At 37.3% G+C, this 17,821-nt stretch overlaps 1 protein-coding gene across 3 annotated transcripts in view; it reads right to left on the bottom strand.

The window, feature by feature from the left end:
• Window positions 1-7,041: 7,041 nt before the first annotated feature.
• SOSTDC1 (sclerostin domain containing 1) overlaps window positions 7,042-17,821 on the bottom strand; it is a 66,484-nt gene continuing 55,704 nt past the window's right edge. For 2 of the 3 annotated variants that reach the window (XM_049641585.1, XM_049641584.1), the window contains exons 3-4: window positions 11,085-11,165; window positions 7,045-8,581 (exon numbers count right to left, since the gene is read on the bottom strand). In XM_049641585.1, the coding sequence (XP_049497542.1) occupies window positions 8,166-8,581; window positions 11,085-11,165 (497 nt within the window). In that variant the 3' untranslated portion in view covers window positions 7,045-8,165. Of the gene's footprint in view, window positions 8,582-11,084; window positions 11,476-17,821 lie in introns of those variants that run through there. The other variant, XM_049641583.1, reaches the window with a different exon arrangement.

The raw sequence follows: 17,821 nt of genomic DNA on the forward strand, positions 1-17,821 counted from the left end.
GTTTACAGTAGCCAAATCATGGAAATAGCCCGTGTCCACCAACTAATGAATGGATAAAGAAGATGTGATATGTGTGTGTGGTGTGTGGTGTGTGTGTGGTGTGTGTGTGTGTGTGTGTGTGTGTGTGTGTGTGTAGCCATTAAAAAAAGAATGAAATCTTGCCATTTACAATGACATGGATGGAGCTAGAGAGTATTAAGCTAAGCAAAATAAATCAGAGAACTACAAATACCATATTATTTCACTCATATGTGGAATTTAAGAAGCAAAACATATGAGCAAAGGGAAAAAAAGAGAGAGAGAGGTAAACTAAGAAACAGACTCCTAACTACAGAGAACAAACTGATGTTTACTAGAGGAGAGGTGGGTGGGGTGAATGGGTTAAATAGGGGAGGGGATTTAGGTAGGCACTCCTGGTGATGAGCACCGGGTGTTGTATGGAAGTATTGAATCACTATATTGTACACTTGAAACTAATATTACACTGTATGTTAACTGAAATTTAAACAAAAACTTAGAAACAAAACAAGTTTGCATGTCTTGAAGTCACTTGTATAAAAAGACTACATAAAAAAGCTGCAGGGGGGCCTGCGTGGCTCAGTTAAAAGTCCGACTCTTGATTTCCTCTCAGGTCATGATCTCACAGTTTCATGAGTCCGAGCCCCCGCATGAGACTTCGCAATGACAGTGCAGAGCCTGCTTGGGATTCTCTGTTTCCCTCTCTCTCTGCCCCTCCTTAACACTATCTCTGTCTCTCTCAAAATAAATAAATGTAAACAAAAAAAAAATTTTTTTTAAGCTGCAAATAAGTTAAATTGAAAACTTCATTGTTTATTACTTTTTTAGAATGTCAAATTAAGGGGTACCTGGGTGGCTCAGTTGGTTAAGCGTCCAACTTCGGCTCAGGTCACGATCTCACAGTTTGTGGGTTCGGGCCCTGCGTCGGGCTCTGTGCTGACAGCTAGGAGCCTGGAGCCTGCTTCAGATTCTGTGTCTCCCTCTCTCTTGGCCCCTCCCCCACTCACACTCTGTCTCTCCTTCACTCTCTCTCTCTCTAAAATAAACATTAAGGTCAAACTAAGTCACAGATTAAATGTAAAACACTTCTTAATCAGTATACAAACTTGTCAAAATTAACCAATTCTTAGGAAAGTCAGTATTGAACAAGCAAAATGGAACTTCATTTGATTATTAAATGCATCTGGCACGTTTATCTTTGGATTGCAACAAAGAAATCCGTAGCAAGGAAGAGTTGGTTATTTTTTTTTACTTTAAACTTGAGGAATTAAAAAAACTTGAAATATTTTATAACATATAAGCTACATATGAGAAGTAAGAGAGGAAACAAAGCAAACAAATATATTGAAAGCTCCAGCTGGTAAAGATTGTCAGTCAAAGCTGACCCTTGAACAACATGGAGGTTAGGAATACCAACCTCTTTTTTTTTTTTAATGTTTTTTTATTATTTATTTTTGAGAGAGAGAGAGAGACAGAGAGAGACAGAGAGAGTGAGTGGGGGAGGGGCAGAGAGAGAGGAAGACACAGAATCCGAAGCAGGCTCGAGGCTCTGAGCTGTCAGCACAGAACCTGATGTGGGGCTTGAACCCATGGATGCCAGATCATGACCTAAGCTGAAGTTTGATGCTCAAACGACTGAGCCACCCAGGAGCCCCTAGTGAAACCAACCTCTTGCAGTCAAAAATTCATGTATAACTTGTGACTCCCCCCAAATTTAACTACTGATAGCCTACTGTTGACCAGAAGCCTTATCAATAACAAAAACAGTTAACACACATTTTTATGTTATATATATTATATGCTATATTTTTAAAATAAAGTAAGCTAGAGAAAAAATGTTAAGAAAATCGTAAGAGAAAGGCAACTGACAGAATGGGAGAAGATATTTGCAAATGACATATCAGATAAAGGGTTAGTATCCAAAATCTATAAAGAACTTATCAAACTTAACAGCCAAAAAACAAAGAATCCAGTGAAGAAATGGGCAAAAGACATGAATAGACATTTCTCCAAAGAAGACATCCAGATGGCCAACCGACACATGACAAAATGCTCAACTTCACTCATCATCAGGGAAATACAAATCAAAACCACAATGAGATATCACCTTACACCTGTCAGAATGGCTAACATGAACAACTCAGGCAACAACAAATGTTGGTAAGGATCTGGAGAAAGAGGATCTCTTTTGCATTGTCTGTGGGAATGCAAGCTGGTGCAGCCACTCTGGAAAACAGTATGGAGTTTCCTCAAAAAACTAAAAATAGAACTACCCTATGACCCAGCAATTGCATTACTAGGTACACTTTATCCACAGGATACAGGTGTGCTGTTTCAAAGGGACACATGCCCCCCAATGTTTATAGCAGCACTATCCACAATAGCCAAAGTATGGAAAGAGCCCAAATGTCCATCGATGGATGAATGGATAAGAAGATGTGGTATATATATATACATACAATGGAGTATTACTTGGCAATCAAAAAGAATGAAATCTTGCCATTTGCAACTACGTGTATGGAACTGGAGGGTATTATGCTAAGTGAAATTAGTCAGTCAGAGAAAGACAAGTATCCTATGACTTCACTCATATGAGGACTTTAAGAGACAAAACAGATGAACATAAGGGAAAGGAAACAAAAATAATACAAAAACAGGAAGGGGAACAAAACAGAAGAGACTCATAAATATGGAGAACAAACAGAGGGCTACGGGAGGGGGTGTGGGTGGGGGATGGGCTAAATGGGTAAAGGGAATCTACTTGTGAAATCATTTTTGCACTATATGCTAATTAATTTGATTGTAATTTTTTTACAAAATTAAAAATTAAAACAACAAAAAAAAGAAAATCGTAAAAGAAAATACATTTATAGTACTGTACCATAACAAATCCATGTGTTACTGGACCGACACCTTCCAACCCATGTTGTTCAAGGGTCAACGGTATAGACATAGAGTGCAAATTAAAGATTCCATGGATTGTCAAAAAGTTCTGGTTACTAGACTGCTGGGTTCTGTGTTTTAGTCTGTCTCTCAGTGCCAAATTTAGATCAACACCTCAATGAATAAGAGGACTCAAATGATCACTGTGTGAAAATTAACCAAGGTTGCAATGTAAAAGAGTTTTAAATTTGTGTGAATTTAATAACAAATTCCCGAAAAAAGGCATTTATTCCTACTGAAAAAAAAAGTGACAGTTATAGTTTTAACAGTGAATAAATAAATATCTTTAAGCCTATCAAACCCTTGATCAGTTTTAATAACAATGAATTTGGGTTGAATATATTTATATCACTGATGATATCATTCAATTTAGACACTCTGCCTCAGATTCAAGGGCCTAATCCAATTGCTAAAAAAATGAAATCACTAATATAAGGTAATCCTTAGTGTGTAGTTACTAAAATTCAAAGGAAAACATTAAAGTTTCTTCATAAATCTCCCAAACTGTTTCGTTCTTCTTTGTTTGTGACAGAAAACAAATCCTTCAGCAAGCAGGTCTGCCAATGTGGAGGATGAACACTCAGTCTAATTTGCACTGGAGATAATTATGCAGTCAGTTTGGCATTCATTTTAAACAATTCTTGAACCAGGAAGCTAAAACATCCTTCCATTGGGATTTCTGCGGTACTTGCCATCCTGTAGCTCTTCAAGACAATTTACAAACTATGCAGGTAAAGGCACCAAATGCAACGTCAGATAAAGAGTCAGGAATAATGGATAAACCAATGGAATTGAAAATGATACTGACAAGGAGAATGCCTTTTGCAGTATCTATTCTAGAAGGTCTCCCTTTGTGAATGTAATAACAGTGGCCAAATGTCTACTTAGTTCACAAGTCTCGACTCATTTAACACAACACAGAGCTGTATTTTAATAGGTTTCAACAGGACCAAGATGGAATTCACCAGTCTACACTTAAGGGAAGTAAACATCCTAACAAGAGAATACACTCTAGCACTGAGGATCCTAAATCATTTTCCCTCTGAATTCCTTCTGAGTGTCTACAAGGATTTCATCAAAGATTTTCCATGCATTTCACTTTCCATTAGAACTGTATGACTACAGGAAGCATATAAATGCCGAATTTAAGGTATGCAATGAGTTGCCACTTTAGTGCTAAAAAACAGTTTCAAGAGTTACTTCAAATTCAAATAATGTTTTAAATCCAACTATGATGAATTTGATTTTGATACCTAAATTTCATAGTGATTGCAAAAAAAAGGGTATTTCATATGGCAAATTTAAATGTTCAAAGACTTTATTCAGCTGTTAGGAAGTTTCCTGGTTTTGCTTTGACAGAGTGCTATTCTTTCCACCATAACTACCTAGTTTAACCATTCTATTCAATACCTATTCAAGTAAATATCATGCTAAATAGATATATCAGGTTATGTAATTAAAAAATAATAATTCTAGTAGCAGATAGAATGAATGATACAGCAAGACCGTCTAGTAAAACCTTATTAATTTGACATTGAGCTGGAATAGATTAAGTTTCTTTTTAATATTAAAAAAAAAAGCGGGTCACCTGGATGGCTCAGTCAGTTAAGAGTCCGACTTTGGCTTAGGTCGTGATCTCACCATTTGTGGGTTCGAGACCTGCATTGGGCTCTGTGCTGACAGCTCAGAGCCTGGAGCCTGCTTCAGATTCTGTCTCCCTCTCTCTCTGTCCTTCCCCCGCTCACACTCTCTCTCTCTCTCTCAAAATAAAATTTTTTAAAGCAACTTAAATTTCATTGCTTTTCAAAAAATACACAGTAAAATAAACATGGCTGATAGAATATTGCCAATTAGCAATTATTTGTAATTAATGTAAACGAATAAATATAAGTAATTTGTAGAAAAATGTTAATTCTTTTGTAAGTAGGTATTTCTAAAGGTTCTATGTGCATGTTTAACTAGGGTATAGCACACTATCTGTATTATTTATTTGTATATGTGCTATTAACTTTTCTTTCATTTTTGTTATTAATATACACATCTATCTATATATCTAATGTATGTATAAATATCAATATTAGTATCTATATTCTATCTACGAAGCCTCTTGAAAAAGTCCTTATTCACAGCAACAAAAATAAATTTGACAAACAAATCCTTCATGGATAGATATCATGAATGTGAACTAGAGGTCAGAATCTGCTGAAATTATCACAATTCACCATTTTGAAATGATAGCTACTAAGGTGAGAGGACAATTACGCATAGTTTAATCAGAAAAAAAAAAAACCTCAAATAAAATCAGCAATTCAGATGCAAGTGCTTTTTCGCCTTTTTAAATAACTGTAAAGCTACTCTTTCTGTTGACTTTTAATTTGCACTCTTCTCTGGGAGCTTGATTGTATCCTAGGCCTTTCTTATTGATTGCTGACCTTTTCCTCTCATTTGATGTCAAATACCACACAATGGATGTATCATCAATGTAACACCGCCAGAAACAGATCAGTAAATTAAATGTGACCATGAGAAATCGATCTAATTCTTGACTTAGCAGAGACGAGAGAAGTCTCATAATCTTTTTACTCCATTTCATTTTTCCTAGTACATTTGTTTACTAATTCACATTAGCAGTCAAATCAGTGATGGTTTTAGCATTTTATTATCACCCAAATTTATGTTTCAACATTTTCTTATTAAAAGGTAAACAACAAGGGCATCTGGGTGCCTCAGTGGGTAAAGCAGCCAACTCTTGATTTCAGCTCAGGTCATGACCTCACAGTTTGTGAGATCAAGCCCTGTGGCCCTGTGTCAGGCTCTGCGCTGACAGCTGGGAACCTGCTCCGGGCTCTCCTCTCTCTCTCTCTCTCTCTATCTCTCAAAAGTAAATAAACTTTTTTTTTTCAAGGCAACAGCAGAATCTTCTTGATTCTGAAAAGACATTGTCAGGTCAAGTCCTTTTTATGCCTCAGATCTTGGAACACACTAATTTTTAAGATTAACTCTAAGGCTATTAAAAGTGCCTTCTTGTTGAGACAGAAGAAATGGCTACAGTGTCTTCAATGTCTGTTATATGAAATATCCCATATTGAGCAATGTTAAACCACTGAAATAGACATATGAAACAATACATTTTTGGTATATTCAACCTGTGATATAATTATTATAAGTGTCTCAAGTATTAATATGATATAATATGAGATAGTTTAATATCTAGTTAGTAAGACTGGAAGATAAATCAATAGTGGACTATGAATTGTTACATTATCTGATGGTATAATAGCATTATTATAAAATCTAGAGAGGTTTTCTGTCTTCATATAGGTTGAGACTCTCCTACCTCTCATAGGAAAGGGACAAAATGTCCTTATTTAATTTATAATGTCATGTGTGATACGCATGTGACGTTTAAATTTGCAATTACAAAAGCACAACCTGCTACAGAAGAGGAGCAAGGACCCCTTTGTGTTCAAAATCCAAAAGGGAAAACCCAGAAGATCTTATCAGCCCATAACCAAGCCCCTTTGGTTTTCATGCGGAGCAATGGGCTGAATCATTTGATTGAATTGGCACATCAGTTATATAACCGTACAATCTGGTTCAAGACTGGGGCTAGGTTGCTTAATGTTTCAACATGTCAGACTCGAAAATACTGAAAAATTAGTTTTTGTTTCCTTTGTTGTTTTTATTTGGTTTTATTTGTTGTTTGGGGGTGGGGGAGGGGCACGCAATAGTATTCAAAATTCCCCTAACAGATGGTAGTAGTTTTTTCACAAGTCCTTTCTCAAATTTAGCTGTATGCTGGAATCACCTGGAAAACCTTAAAATCTGCTGATATCTGAGTTCTACCCCCAGAAAGTATGATGTAATTTGGATGCCAGCCTGGACATTGGGTCTTAAATTATCTCCTCCAGGTGATTATAATGGGCAGCAGACTTGGCATCCCAGGTGTATATACATATGATATTCTCATTACAACTCACTACAACTGGATTGTCACCCAACTTTTTAAATCATCCCTTTACTGAAAAGATTGTCTTTCTTTCTCTCCTCTGTTACTGAAGAACTTTTTTTTTCAAAACTTGAATGTGCCTTATCAAAGAAATCAATTATTCTGATACATAAATTCTAATTTTGGTACACGTGCACCTTTTTCATACATGTTAAAGGCAAGGACAACAACTTTTAGCAGTGTTTATTTTCATTAAAAGAAACTGACGGAATTGAAGGTTAATTCACCTTTGGATTGCACAGATTAAACAAAAAGGTATTGTATATTTCAGTTTTACAAAGCATCTTATTGATTTAAAAGGATCCATACTATTGATAAAGTTCATGATAAAACATATATGTAAAAAGGAGACTAAAATATTTATTTTACATATCTACACGTATTCTCATATTTCTAGATCAACCACAAATCATACAGGAAAATATTTAGGTACATGGAAAAGCTTCAAAACATAAAAAATTAACAGTTTGAAAAAAAATCACATGTGAAAGCTCATTAAATAATAACATTGACAAATAAATAGTTCATCAGTTTTACTTATTAGCTGCTGCCATGCATTTCTGGCATTCCATTGTAAGCAAGGGTCAGCATGCAGGGTATAATTTCATGCTATGAGACTGTAAAAAGCTACAGGGCTTATTTTTGAAGTGAAATGTCACAATATCTTTCACTCTTTCAAAGGAGATCACTCATGGCTGCTAAACTTCCCATGAAAATTACCAAAAAAAAAAAAAAAAAAAGCACCTTTCTGAAATGTTACTGTGAAGATTCATGGCAACAATTTTTTTTTTAACTCTTTAATTATGAAAGGGTTTTGCTGGGGATAGTGTGGGGTGGGGGATGGGCTGGAGAGTGGAGGATAACCAAGAAGCCCTTTTCTGCTTTAAAAAGTAATGATTCAGTGATGTATATAGTATCACCAGTCTTTCGAGAACCATGGGGAATTAAAACTACAGGTTGCATGGAATTTAAATGCAAATTGCACTCAAGGATATGCATACATCTTGAAAAACTTGAAAAAGAAAAGCTATTCCCAGAGAAGGTCCTGATACTTAGGACAGCTTGGTGGGTTTGATCAAAGCACAAAGCATCTATTTTCAAGTAAGAAAATAGCAATGGCAGGCTTGAGTCTTCCAAGCAATAAGATCTGTAAAGCAGATGGTTACTAGCCAGTCTGGTGTCGAGAGTCTGAGTTCTAACTCAGGCTGTGCTTGCTGGATTTGCTGGCTCTTTTCCGCTCTCTGTGATGCTGGGCTGGCTTGGCAGGCGACATGCTCTCAAAGTTATGACTGGACTCATTGTGCTGCCGAGTGTACCTCTTGCACTTGCAGGCGGTGACCACTGTGATTTTGTAGGTGCGCGTGCTGCCATCTTGGCACTGAAGCTGGATTCTCTGGGTGCGTGTTTTGTCATTGACACACCTCCATTCCTGGGAGCTCCTCCTGCTCCAGTACTTGGTTCCATAGCCTCCCCCTATCCAGTTGGGCAGCACCGGCAGGGGCAAGCACTCACCAGCACACACCAGCTCTTTCAGGGGGCTGATGCTGGTGCACTGGCCATCGGAGATGTATTTGGTGGAACGCAGCTCCCGGCAACCCACTTGAACTCTACCTACAGGAAACGGAAGAGCGTGCATGAAAGAGAAGAAGCAAATGAACGCTTCAAAAACAACAACAACAAAGGCATCTGCAATGGCAAAAACTGTATCCAAATGATAGCAAGTTGTTAAATAGAAAGGGAACATCTATTTCATTTTCACAATGCAAAAATCTGCCTGGATGGGTGTAGAGATAACTTCCGTGAAAATGATCAGTTCAAATGGCTGTACATTTTTGAAATAAAATGAACTAGGCCTGATTTTTGTTTTCATGGGTAACATTAACTAATTGCTTACTGAAGTGTTTGAAAATCCCATTGTTTTTTAGTCTTACTCCCCAGTAAGGGTTAAACAGTTCTTACACTTGTGTAAATATTCCTTCTTCAGTGAGCTAAGAGACTATAATGTTCTTTTTCTCACAGGTCATATCAGTTAATATCTGCAAGTGCTTTTAATTAGGTTTTTAAAAAAATCTCCTGGGAAAATGTGAAAAGTATTTAAATATTGTGTACAATGTGTATGCTCTCTCTCTATTTTGTTTCAATTATAAAATTCAGCTGCAGAGAATCATACATACATGTGTGTACAAAGTCTGACATTTTGCATATCAACCTTAATAACTACGTTTTAAACCTAAATTCCCAAGCTATCTTTTAAAAACAAATATTAAAATGTTTGAAAGGCAAAATGTCACTACAACTCAAAATTTGAAGAATATAAAAGCCCCTAAATCAGGAACGTATGGTTGCCATAACAACTTGGCTACATTTCCATGAATTTTATGGCAGAAAAATGCCTAACATGTCTGATTTACAACTGCAAAAGGAACCATGGTGTTCGTTTCCTGAAGGCTGGTCATGGCAAACTTTTTGTTTAGTTATTTGAATCTGTTAAGTATGTTCTCTAATCAGCTGTTTCTTGTTACATGCCTTATGCAATTAAAGCAAAAATTAATCTTGAAATGTTTGAGTGTTCCTTTCCATTGCTTTGTTACCCAAACTTGAGGAAAATTGCCTGTAACAATCTTGAAAAGAAATCAAAGTTTGTTAACCAGAAAAAAAAAAATGTTTATAAGGATAGACTGCTGAAATTTAAAAGATAAAAATGCTAAGGACCGGTGAAGTAGTCTTGCCTTGAAGTGGAATCCTGAAGGCTAATTTGAAGTAGATCCTGAATGAGGAGTTGGACTTTGTCTCTCGGCCTCAGTAGCTCTGAGGTGGGAGACATAGCCTAAAGGGATGCAGTAGCTGTAAAACAATTTATGTAGACACACATACATCCGTATAGAGCATGGGATTAAAGTGAAAGGGTAAACTAGCTGACTGGTCAGTGTGCTCTGCCTGTCTCATTCTGATTCCAGCTTCCCTTCCTGCATCTGCCTTAGGAATGCACCTGGAAAGAGCCGGAGATGAATTTGACTTGCCTAGCTTTTTGTTCCCCAAGTATATACCAATTTGGCATTTTTGCAGTGACAGTTCATTGACCATGAATACCCACCACATTGCTCAGTAATCTAATAATAATCAGATACCGCCTTTGTACATAAGAGCAACTATCCTCAAGAAAGTGAAAACACCTTGGTTTTCTTAGAAAGACATTAATAGCCCTATTTGCGTGGACTTCTCAAAGGTCAAAATTACTTCTAGCAGTTGAATGGAATTGAGGTGGAGCAAAAGATTTGTGTAAGATTTCCTGTGCACTGTTTTTCTGTGTCTCTATGAAAACCTGTTTGCTAGCATGTGAACTTTTCCTGAAAGGAGTGAAGCAAAAGTTAGGAGAAGAAATTTGAATCCCTCTAAGTAATGTTTGATTAGTGTGTCAATTCAGCAAACAGAAAAGAAAACAAATACTCCCTGTACAAAATATTATTGTACTGCTATTATTTTAAATCTCTAAAGTTATAAAAGTTTCCCCACTCTTTCACAGAAGTATACAATTAGCCCAATTTGGATCTGGTTAATAAGTAATTATGTTGGAAAAATAGGATTCTCCAATATTTTTAGTTACATCTCTCTTTTACATTGGTCATCATCAAAACTTTCAACCATTTCACTAGACATATTTTAGAAATCCTTGTGAGCCATTTTTTTTTCCCGGAAAGCTTATGATTTCCTATACATACTTTGGTTAGTCACGTTTATGCACTTTACCACAATTGTACATGTCCTGAAATACACAGAAAACAACCCGGATGTACACTACATAGAAGAACACTTTTTTAAAAATTCTTGTTTTGCATGATTTTTAAAAAAGCAACAGTTTAATTCCTAGAAACATTTTCTTTTTTGGATGTTTGATAGAACTTAAGTCCTCGCCTGCATTATCAAATCACTGTTTTAGTTACATTAACTTTGTAGGGAAGAATGCCAATCTACACATGCAGTAGATTACTCCCAGATTGTTTAGCAAAATATACATGGTTCAGGTTAGTTAGCAATGAAACGATTCTATAGGAATGTGAGCTAATGCTACCAAAAGAGAAAAAAAACAAAATCCATGCAAGTAAAACACACTTACTGTTCCGATCCAGTCCAGTGTTACTGAAATGCCTGCCTCCATTTCTGGCTTGATTCATCGTGCTGTTGCTGCTGGGGTGTGCTGGAACAGGTTTAACCACATGTGAATAAAGGATTTCTGTGGCATCATTTTTAAAAGCCAAACAGCTTTTCATTAGGATGCATGCAAAGGGAATGAGATAGAAATGAATGGCAGGAGGAAGCATGGTGAGGAGAGGATTTGCTTGGCTGGAGAGCTGGTTAATTCCTTTCCCTCTGCTTCTGCACTGTAACTGTGAAATTCCTCTTCAAGGTTCCCTTTATATATCCAGTGAGGTTTGGCGTTCATTCAGGTGTAAAGTTGTATAGAGCTTCAGAGTGAAAACACAGAGAAGGGGTGGGATCCCTACATGACCCTGCAAAAGAATTTTACCAATAGAAGAGAAGACTACAGAAAAGGAGGAGCTTGGTATACAAATGGCCTGAAATTTCAGAGTTGCGCTTCATCAGTTGTCTGGGAGCTAAAGCAGCCAGGCACATTCTATAGCAACTCCAGACTATCTCCCTCTCTGCCATTTCCTTTCCTGAATCTAGTTCACATTCGGGTTTAATTTAAATGAAAATACACTGCTGTTCATTTGAAGAGATTTACATTCCCACAATTGTTCCGCACTCCCCCCAGATTTTAGAGTATTTAGGGTAGGGAGCGGGTTCTTCCCAGATAATAGGAAGGAGTTCGGGTGAGTTTTGCTAGACTTGCAGTAAGCACCTATTAAACATATTTTGTTTCTCAAGAAGCAAACCGATATATTTTTTTTCCTTTAAAGTATAAGGCATATGGAGCTAAAATCTGCCCCCTGGACACACTTAAATAATGCAGCTTTGATCTGCATGAACTGCTGCTCCACTAGGTAAATTATTGCCAGGGGTTCTGTGTGGAGAATAATGAGCATAGCTCTTTCTGCAGTAAAGAAATACTATCAATTTTCATCTTAAAAATATGTCACAATTGTGAAAATTCATAGCATTTAGCATAAAAAAAGCCATTCCGGACAGATCATTGTTTAGCAAATTCAAAATAATTTTTTCTAGGTTTTTCATTAGCTGCCCAACACATGTTCTATCTGTATTTACTAAGCATTTTGTTCATTGCTGCCTTTGACTCTGCTGCACACATAAGAAACATACTTTCCTGACCTTCTTTATCCACACCTGCAACAGATGTTCCATTAATATTACTTACCATTCTCCATTCTTTTAAAAAAAGTCACGAAATTTCCTCTGGTTTATGGGATATTTTGATTGGAATAATTACACACTCTGAATCATCTTTTCAATTTTAGATCTATTTTTGCCTTCTGTGCAGTTACTGACATGACCCGATAGCATAGATATTTTGTATCTCTCCCCTTTATAAACTTGGGTCTGTTATAGCTGCTATTCCTATCTATCTACCTATCTACCTGCCCACCTACCTACGTATCTATTCAGCTATCTATCCATCTATCCATCTATGTTTCTCCAAATGGCACTATTGACACTTTGAAATAGATAATTCTTTATTATGGAGGGCTGTTCTGTGTATTTAAACTTTTTTTTTTTAATATTTATTTATTTTTGAGACAGAGAGAGAGAGAGAGAGAGAGCATGAACAGGGGAGTGTCAGAGGAAGAGGGAGACATAGAATCTGAAACAGGCTCCAGGCTCTGAGCTGTCAGCACAGAGCCTGACGCGGGGCTCGAACCCACAGACCGCGAGATCATGACCTGAGCCGAAGCCGGACGCTTAACCGACTGAGCCACCCAGGCGCCCCTGTTCTGTGTATTTAGCAGCATACCTGGCTGGCTTCTACACACTAGATGCCAGTACTATATCCCCACCCCCTCCATTATAACCAAAAATGTCTCCAGACTTTTCCAAATATCTCCTGCCGGCCAAAATCATCTATCCATCTATATCTCTCAATATAAAAAGAAAGTAAAATTAAGAATAAAGACTAATTATTTAATAATACTAAGAAATTACTGAGTTTTTCAAGAAGCAAAGTATTATTATGGTTTTGTTTAGAATCAGCATCTACTTCTCTGTTAGAGGTATATGCTGAAATATTCTTAGACAAAATGATAGGATGTCTGGAATAAACTTCAAAAATAATTTGGGAGGAGGTTAGTTAGAGGTGTAGGTGGGGCAAGACTGGTCATGGGTTAAGGGTTCAAATGTTCAAAATTCTACATAATCAAAATTATAAAAACTAAAGTAAAAAAAATTCAATTTAATGTGTATGTCTTCTTCATAACAATCAGATCCCTATCCTAAGGTTGTATGTAGTCATTTATTCTAACATCCTTCCTGAAAAACAATACATCAGTTTACGGTATGCACATGGAGATTATATACTAGGCATCCTCTTAAAATACTAACTGAAGAAGTTTTTATCCTGCTTATCAGAGTACTTGATATTAATTACATGAAGGATGTTACTATTAACCATTTACCAGTAGACCCAATGCCTAAATGAAGCAAGGGGGTCAAAAGAATCTAATCTCTTCACCATTACTCTGTTGTGTGTCTGTGTGTCACAGTAAAACAAGATATTTTAATTTGCAGTTTAATTCCTTTTTTCTGATTTTTTAAAGTTTATTTATTCATTTTGAGACAGAGAGAGAGAGAGAGAGAGACAGACAGAGCACTAGTGGGGGAGGGATACAGAGAGAGGGAGACACAGAATACAAAGTAGGCTCACACTGTCAGCACAGAGCCCGACGCGGGGCTCAAACTCACAAACCATGAGATCATGACCTGAGCCAAAGTCAGATGCTTAACCAACGGAGACACCCAGGCTCCCCTTGCAGTTTAATTATTATGGTGGATTAATCAGATTGACCAAATTTATTTATAATTGTTAACTCTGTTTTGCATCTGGTATTCTGCAGACTCAGCCTTAGGATATTACCTCAGGCAGAAGCAAAATTGCCAGGATGAGGGCAATATGGTTGGTGCATGTGGACAGGAAAAATTTAGAGTTCTTAGATCCAATACATCATACAGGATCAAATTAGAAAACTACTTTGATAAAATAGAAATAATCACAAATTTGCTATTTAACAGTTCTTCTGAGCAGTTTAACAGTACTTCATTAAGAACAACCACAAACTCTAAGATTATGGGTATAAATGTTTGACATAATTGATTAAGAAAGTATTTCCCTGAGCAAGCTATGTTCTTTCTCATCTCCAAAACTTCGTATGCGCATGGTTCTCCTTCTATTTGGAAAATCTCCCTCTATCACTTTCCTCATTCCCTTCCTCATTGGCTAATACATATCTTTCCTCCAAGACTCACTTTAGATAGAACTAGGAGTAAAGAAAGTCCCTTGCCCTCTACCTCCTCAAGTCTGGAGTCAGCACCCCATCCATTGTATCAGAGTGGCCAATTGTCTGATGGCTTTGAAAGCCTTGTGATACAAGAATGATTTTTATCTTATGAATAATGTTCAACAAGTGGATAAATTATTTAAGAAATATAGAAAAACTGTCCTTTCACATACTCAAAAATTGGTTAATACTTATGGTAGGCAATCAGAAAAATGGCCCCTAATAACCTTCAACTCATGATATTCACACCCCTGAGGCAATCTGCTTCTCTTCAGTGTACATTGGACCTAGTGACTAACTTCTAATGAATATAATATCGTGATGAGATGTGAATTTTATGCTTAGGTTATACCAAAAGACTGTGACTTCTGTCTTCCTTACCTGCTGTAGCTCCCTCACTTGCTTTGCTAGAAACCAGCTGCCATGTTATAAGTTTTCCTATGGAGAGTTGGCCCAAGTGGCAAGGAATGGATGTCTCTTGCCAACAAGGAAGGGGAGCCTTCCACTAAACAAACCATGAGGACCTGAATTCTATCAACAACCACATGGATAAGTTTGAAAGCAAATCTCACAGCCCATCTTTCACGTGAGGCCTGCAGCCCCAGCTTATACCTTGTGACCTTATGAAAGACTTTAAGCCAGAGCCATCTCAGCAGCTATGAGATAGTAAACGTTGTTCTAACTAAGGTTTGGGGTAATTTGTTACATATCCATAGATAATTAAGACAATATTATCTGTTTGAAAATGAAGATACAGTAATTAAGCTATTAATTTTGTGAATAATGCTAGGACCTTGAAAGCATTAGATGCGGCACCATTCAATATGGTGGTTGGGCAACTTCTGTTTTTAGGCTTTGAAATCTATTTTCTGGTCCTCCGTTGAGTCATCGATGTTGTTCTATTATTAATAATCAAATAATGGTATAGAATTACCGCTATTACTCTGATGTGCAAAAGCTGGAATTTAAATGCTCTAATAGTATTGTTGATCATGTGACTCCTAGCACTGGAATCAGAAAAACTGAATTTGAATCTTATTTCTGGCATTTGTAATCTGTATGAACTGGTTATATTTCCTGAAACTAAGTTAGTTGTTTCATGTGTAAAACATCACTAAACTTACCTATCTCAATAAGAAATTAAAAAAAAAAAAAAATGAAAGTGTCTAGCATAAAACCAGGCCCAGAAGAAATGGAAAAAATAGTCACTGAATATGAGTTTAAAAGTCCTGTTTCTCATTAGAGTCTTTGAATTTAAAAGTGATTTTTCAAAGGTTAGAGAAGTCTCCAACAAACACAATTATTCAATTTAAGATGGAGAACAAAAGTTAAAAGGAAAGAGATTGTTTAGTTTGATTAAACACTAAAGAATGTGTAAATGTTCTTTGGTTAAAAATAATTAGACTGACCAATTGTTTTTTTATCTCTGACAGGGGAAGAACCAGAATAAATATAAACAAAATATGTTTACTGAATGCAATAATGAGCTATATCTCGTTCTCTATGGACTTAAACTATGTTCAGAGTGTTCCAATTAATAAGAGAACTTATGGCATTGACCACCATTAGTTTAGAAGAGAAAGAAAACTACTATAGAATCTTCATGCATAAAAATCCTTAAAAGAGGATGGATTAACATCTTTCATTCATTTCATGTCAATATGTGTCGAGTCCAGTATTTGTCAAAGATGCTGCAGTTCAGGGTCTGCAAAGCTGAATGAGGCACAGCGCTTACCCTCTTGCCTTTTCCCTAAAGCTCCTGTTTAGAATTCCACTAAAGGAATTCCCCTTAACTTGATCCTTCTGTAGCATTTTCTTCCTCCCTCACCACCGTTATTAGTTGTCTCTTTTATTTTGTTTAAATGTTTTTTGGTTTTATTTGTAGAATAAATGTGTTTTTGTTGTTGTTATAAGCATCCCCAACACTGATAATATTAATTTACATAGTGCTGTTTATAAGGCGCTGTGTAGCCTGACACAAGACCCAAGTGGAAATTCAAAATCCAGTGGATACATCCCTAGATATAGTTCTCAGTCTTGGCACTAGCGACATTCTGGGCCAGGTCATTGTTATGGGACCTGTCCTGTGTATTGTAGGGGGTTTAGCGGCAACCCTGGGCTTTCTCCGCTAGATGCCACTTGTACCTCCCTCATCCAGCTGTGAACAACAAAAATATCTTCTTCAGACATTGCCAAATGTCCCCAATGTGCAAAACGGTCCTGGGTTATAAACCACCAGCCTAGGCAAATTCTCCAGGAAACTTCCTAAAAATGCCAGCAAGCTGCTATTAAGGAAAACCTTATATGCAAGCTCTAGGGAACATGTCAAGACAGTAAGAAGAGGGCTTCCATATGGTTGTAAAAATTAGGGAAACTAGTAAGTTGTCCTTTTCACTGGCGTTTGCTACCTTGCACAGTAAGAACTGATCTCTTCACCGTACATTCAGCTCACACAAGTCCCTGAACTCAGTGTGAGCATGGTTGGTAGCATATTAAATATCCTGTCCCCAATAATGGGAGCTAGAATTCGTTTTGTTCCACACAACCCTGATAGTTCTTCTAAAACCGTATTTTAGGGGCACCTGGTAGCTCAGTTGGTTAAGTGGCCGACTTCGGTTCAGGTCGTGATCTCGCAGTCCATGGATTTGAGCCCCACATCTGGCTCTGTGCTGACAGCTCAGCCTAGAGCCTGCTTCAGATTCTGTGTCTCCATCTCTCTCTGCCCCTCCCTCCCCCCCCTCTCAAAAATAATTAAGCTTTAAAAAAGGTCCTGAGACCTTGAATCAGAACCCCCTGGGGTAGAATCCAGGAACCTGTGTTCTAACAACTCTCCCAGTCCTTGTTCTGCGTGCTAAGGTGTGAGATGCACGACAGTAGACTGCACACATGACCTGTCCCCATAGTCTCCATCACAGTTACCTCATCTGTTTAACTAGGACTCTGCTCCAGACTCTTCCAGTTTGTACAGTCAGATGGAAGCCCTGCCCTGAAGCTCAGCTCAGTTGGCCAAAACCTGAACCCATTTCTTTTTCCTGTATTTATTTCTCCCTAGGGCCTGGATATTCTTGGTGTCTTCCAGTGACTGATTAATGCTTTGTTCCACAGAGACGGACACAAAAATTACCACCTACGGTGATACCATTGCTCACTAGAAATTTTGGCAGCCATATCTGATTCTCACAGCTATCAATGTTGACCCAGATTTTGGCAAAATACTTTGATCATTGTGGTTTTGATTGTTGTCCACCAACCTCAGGAGCATTCCACAGCCAAGTCAGGCTCCTAGCCCTGGCAGCATGCAGTCTCGTTTCACTCTTTCCTGAGGAATCTCTTATTCAAGTACCAATGGGTTTCCTGGCCAAGCCTAAACCTATTAGGACCTTAC

Source organism: Panthera uncia, chromosome A2 (genome assembly GCF_023721935.1).
Source record: "Panthera uncia isolate 11264 chromosome A2, Puncia_PCG_1.0, whole genome shotgun sequence".
In the NCBI taxonomy this organism is placed as follows: domain Eukaryota; kingdom Metazoa; phylum Chordata; class Mammalia; order Carnivora; family Felidae; genus Panthera; species Panthera uncia.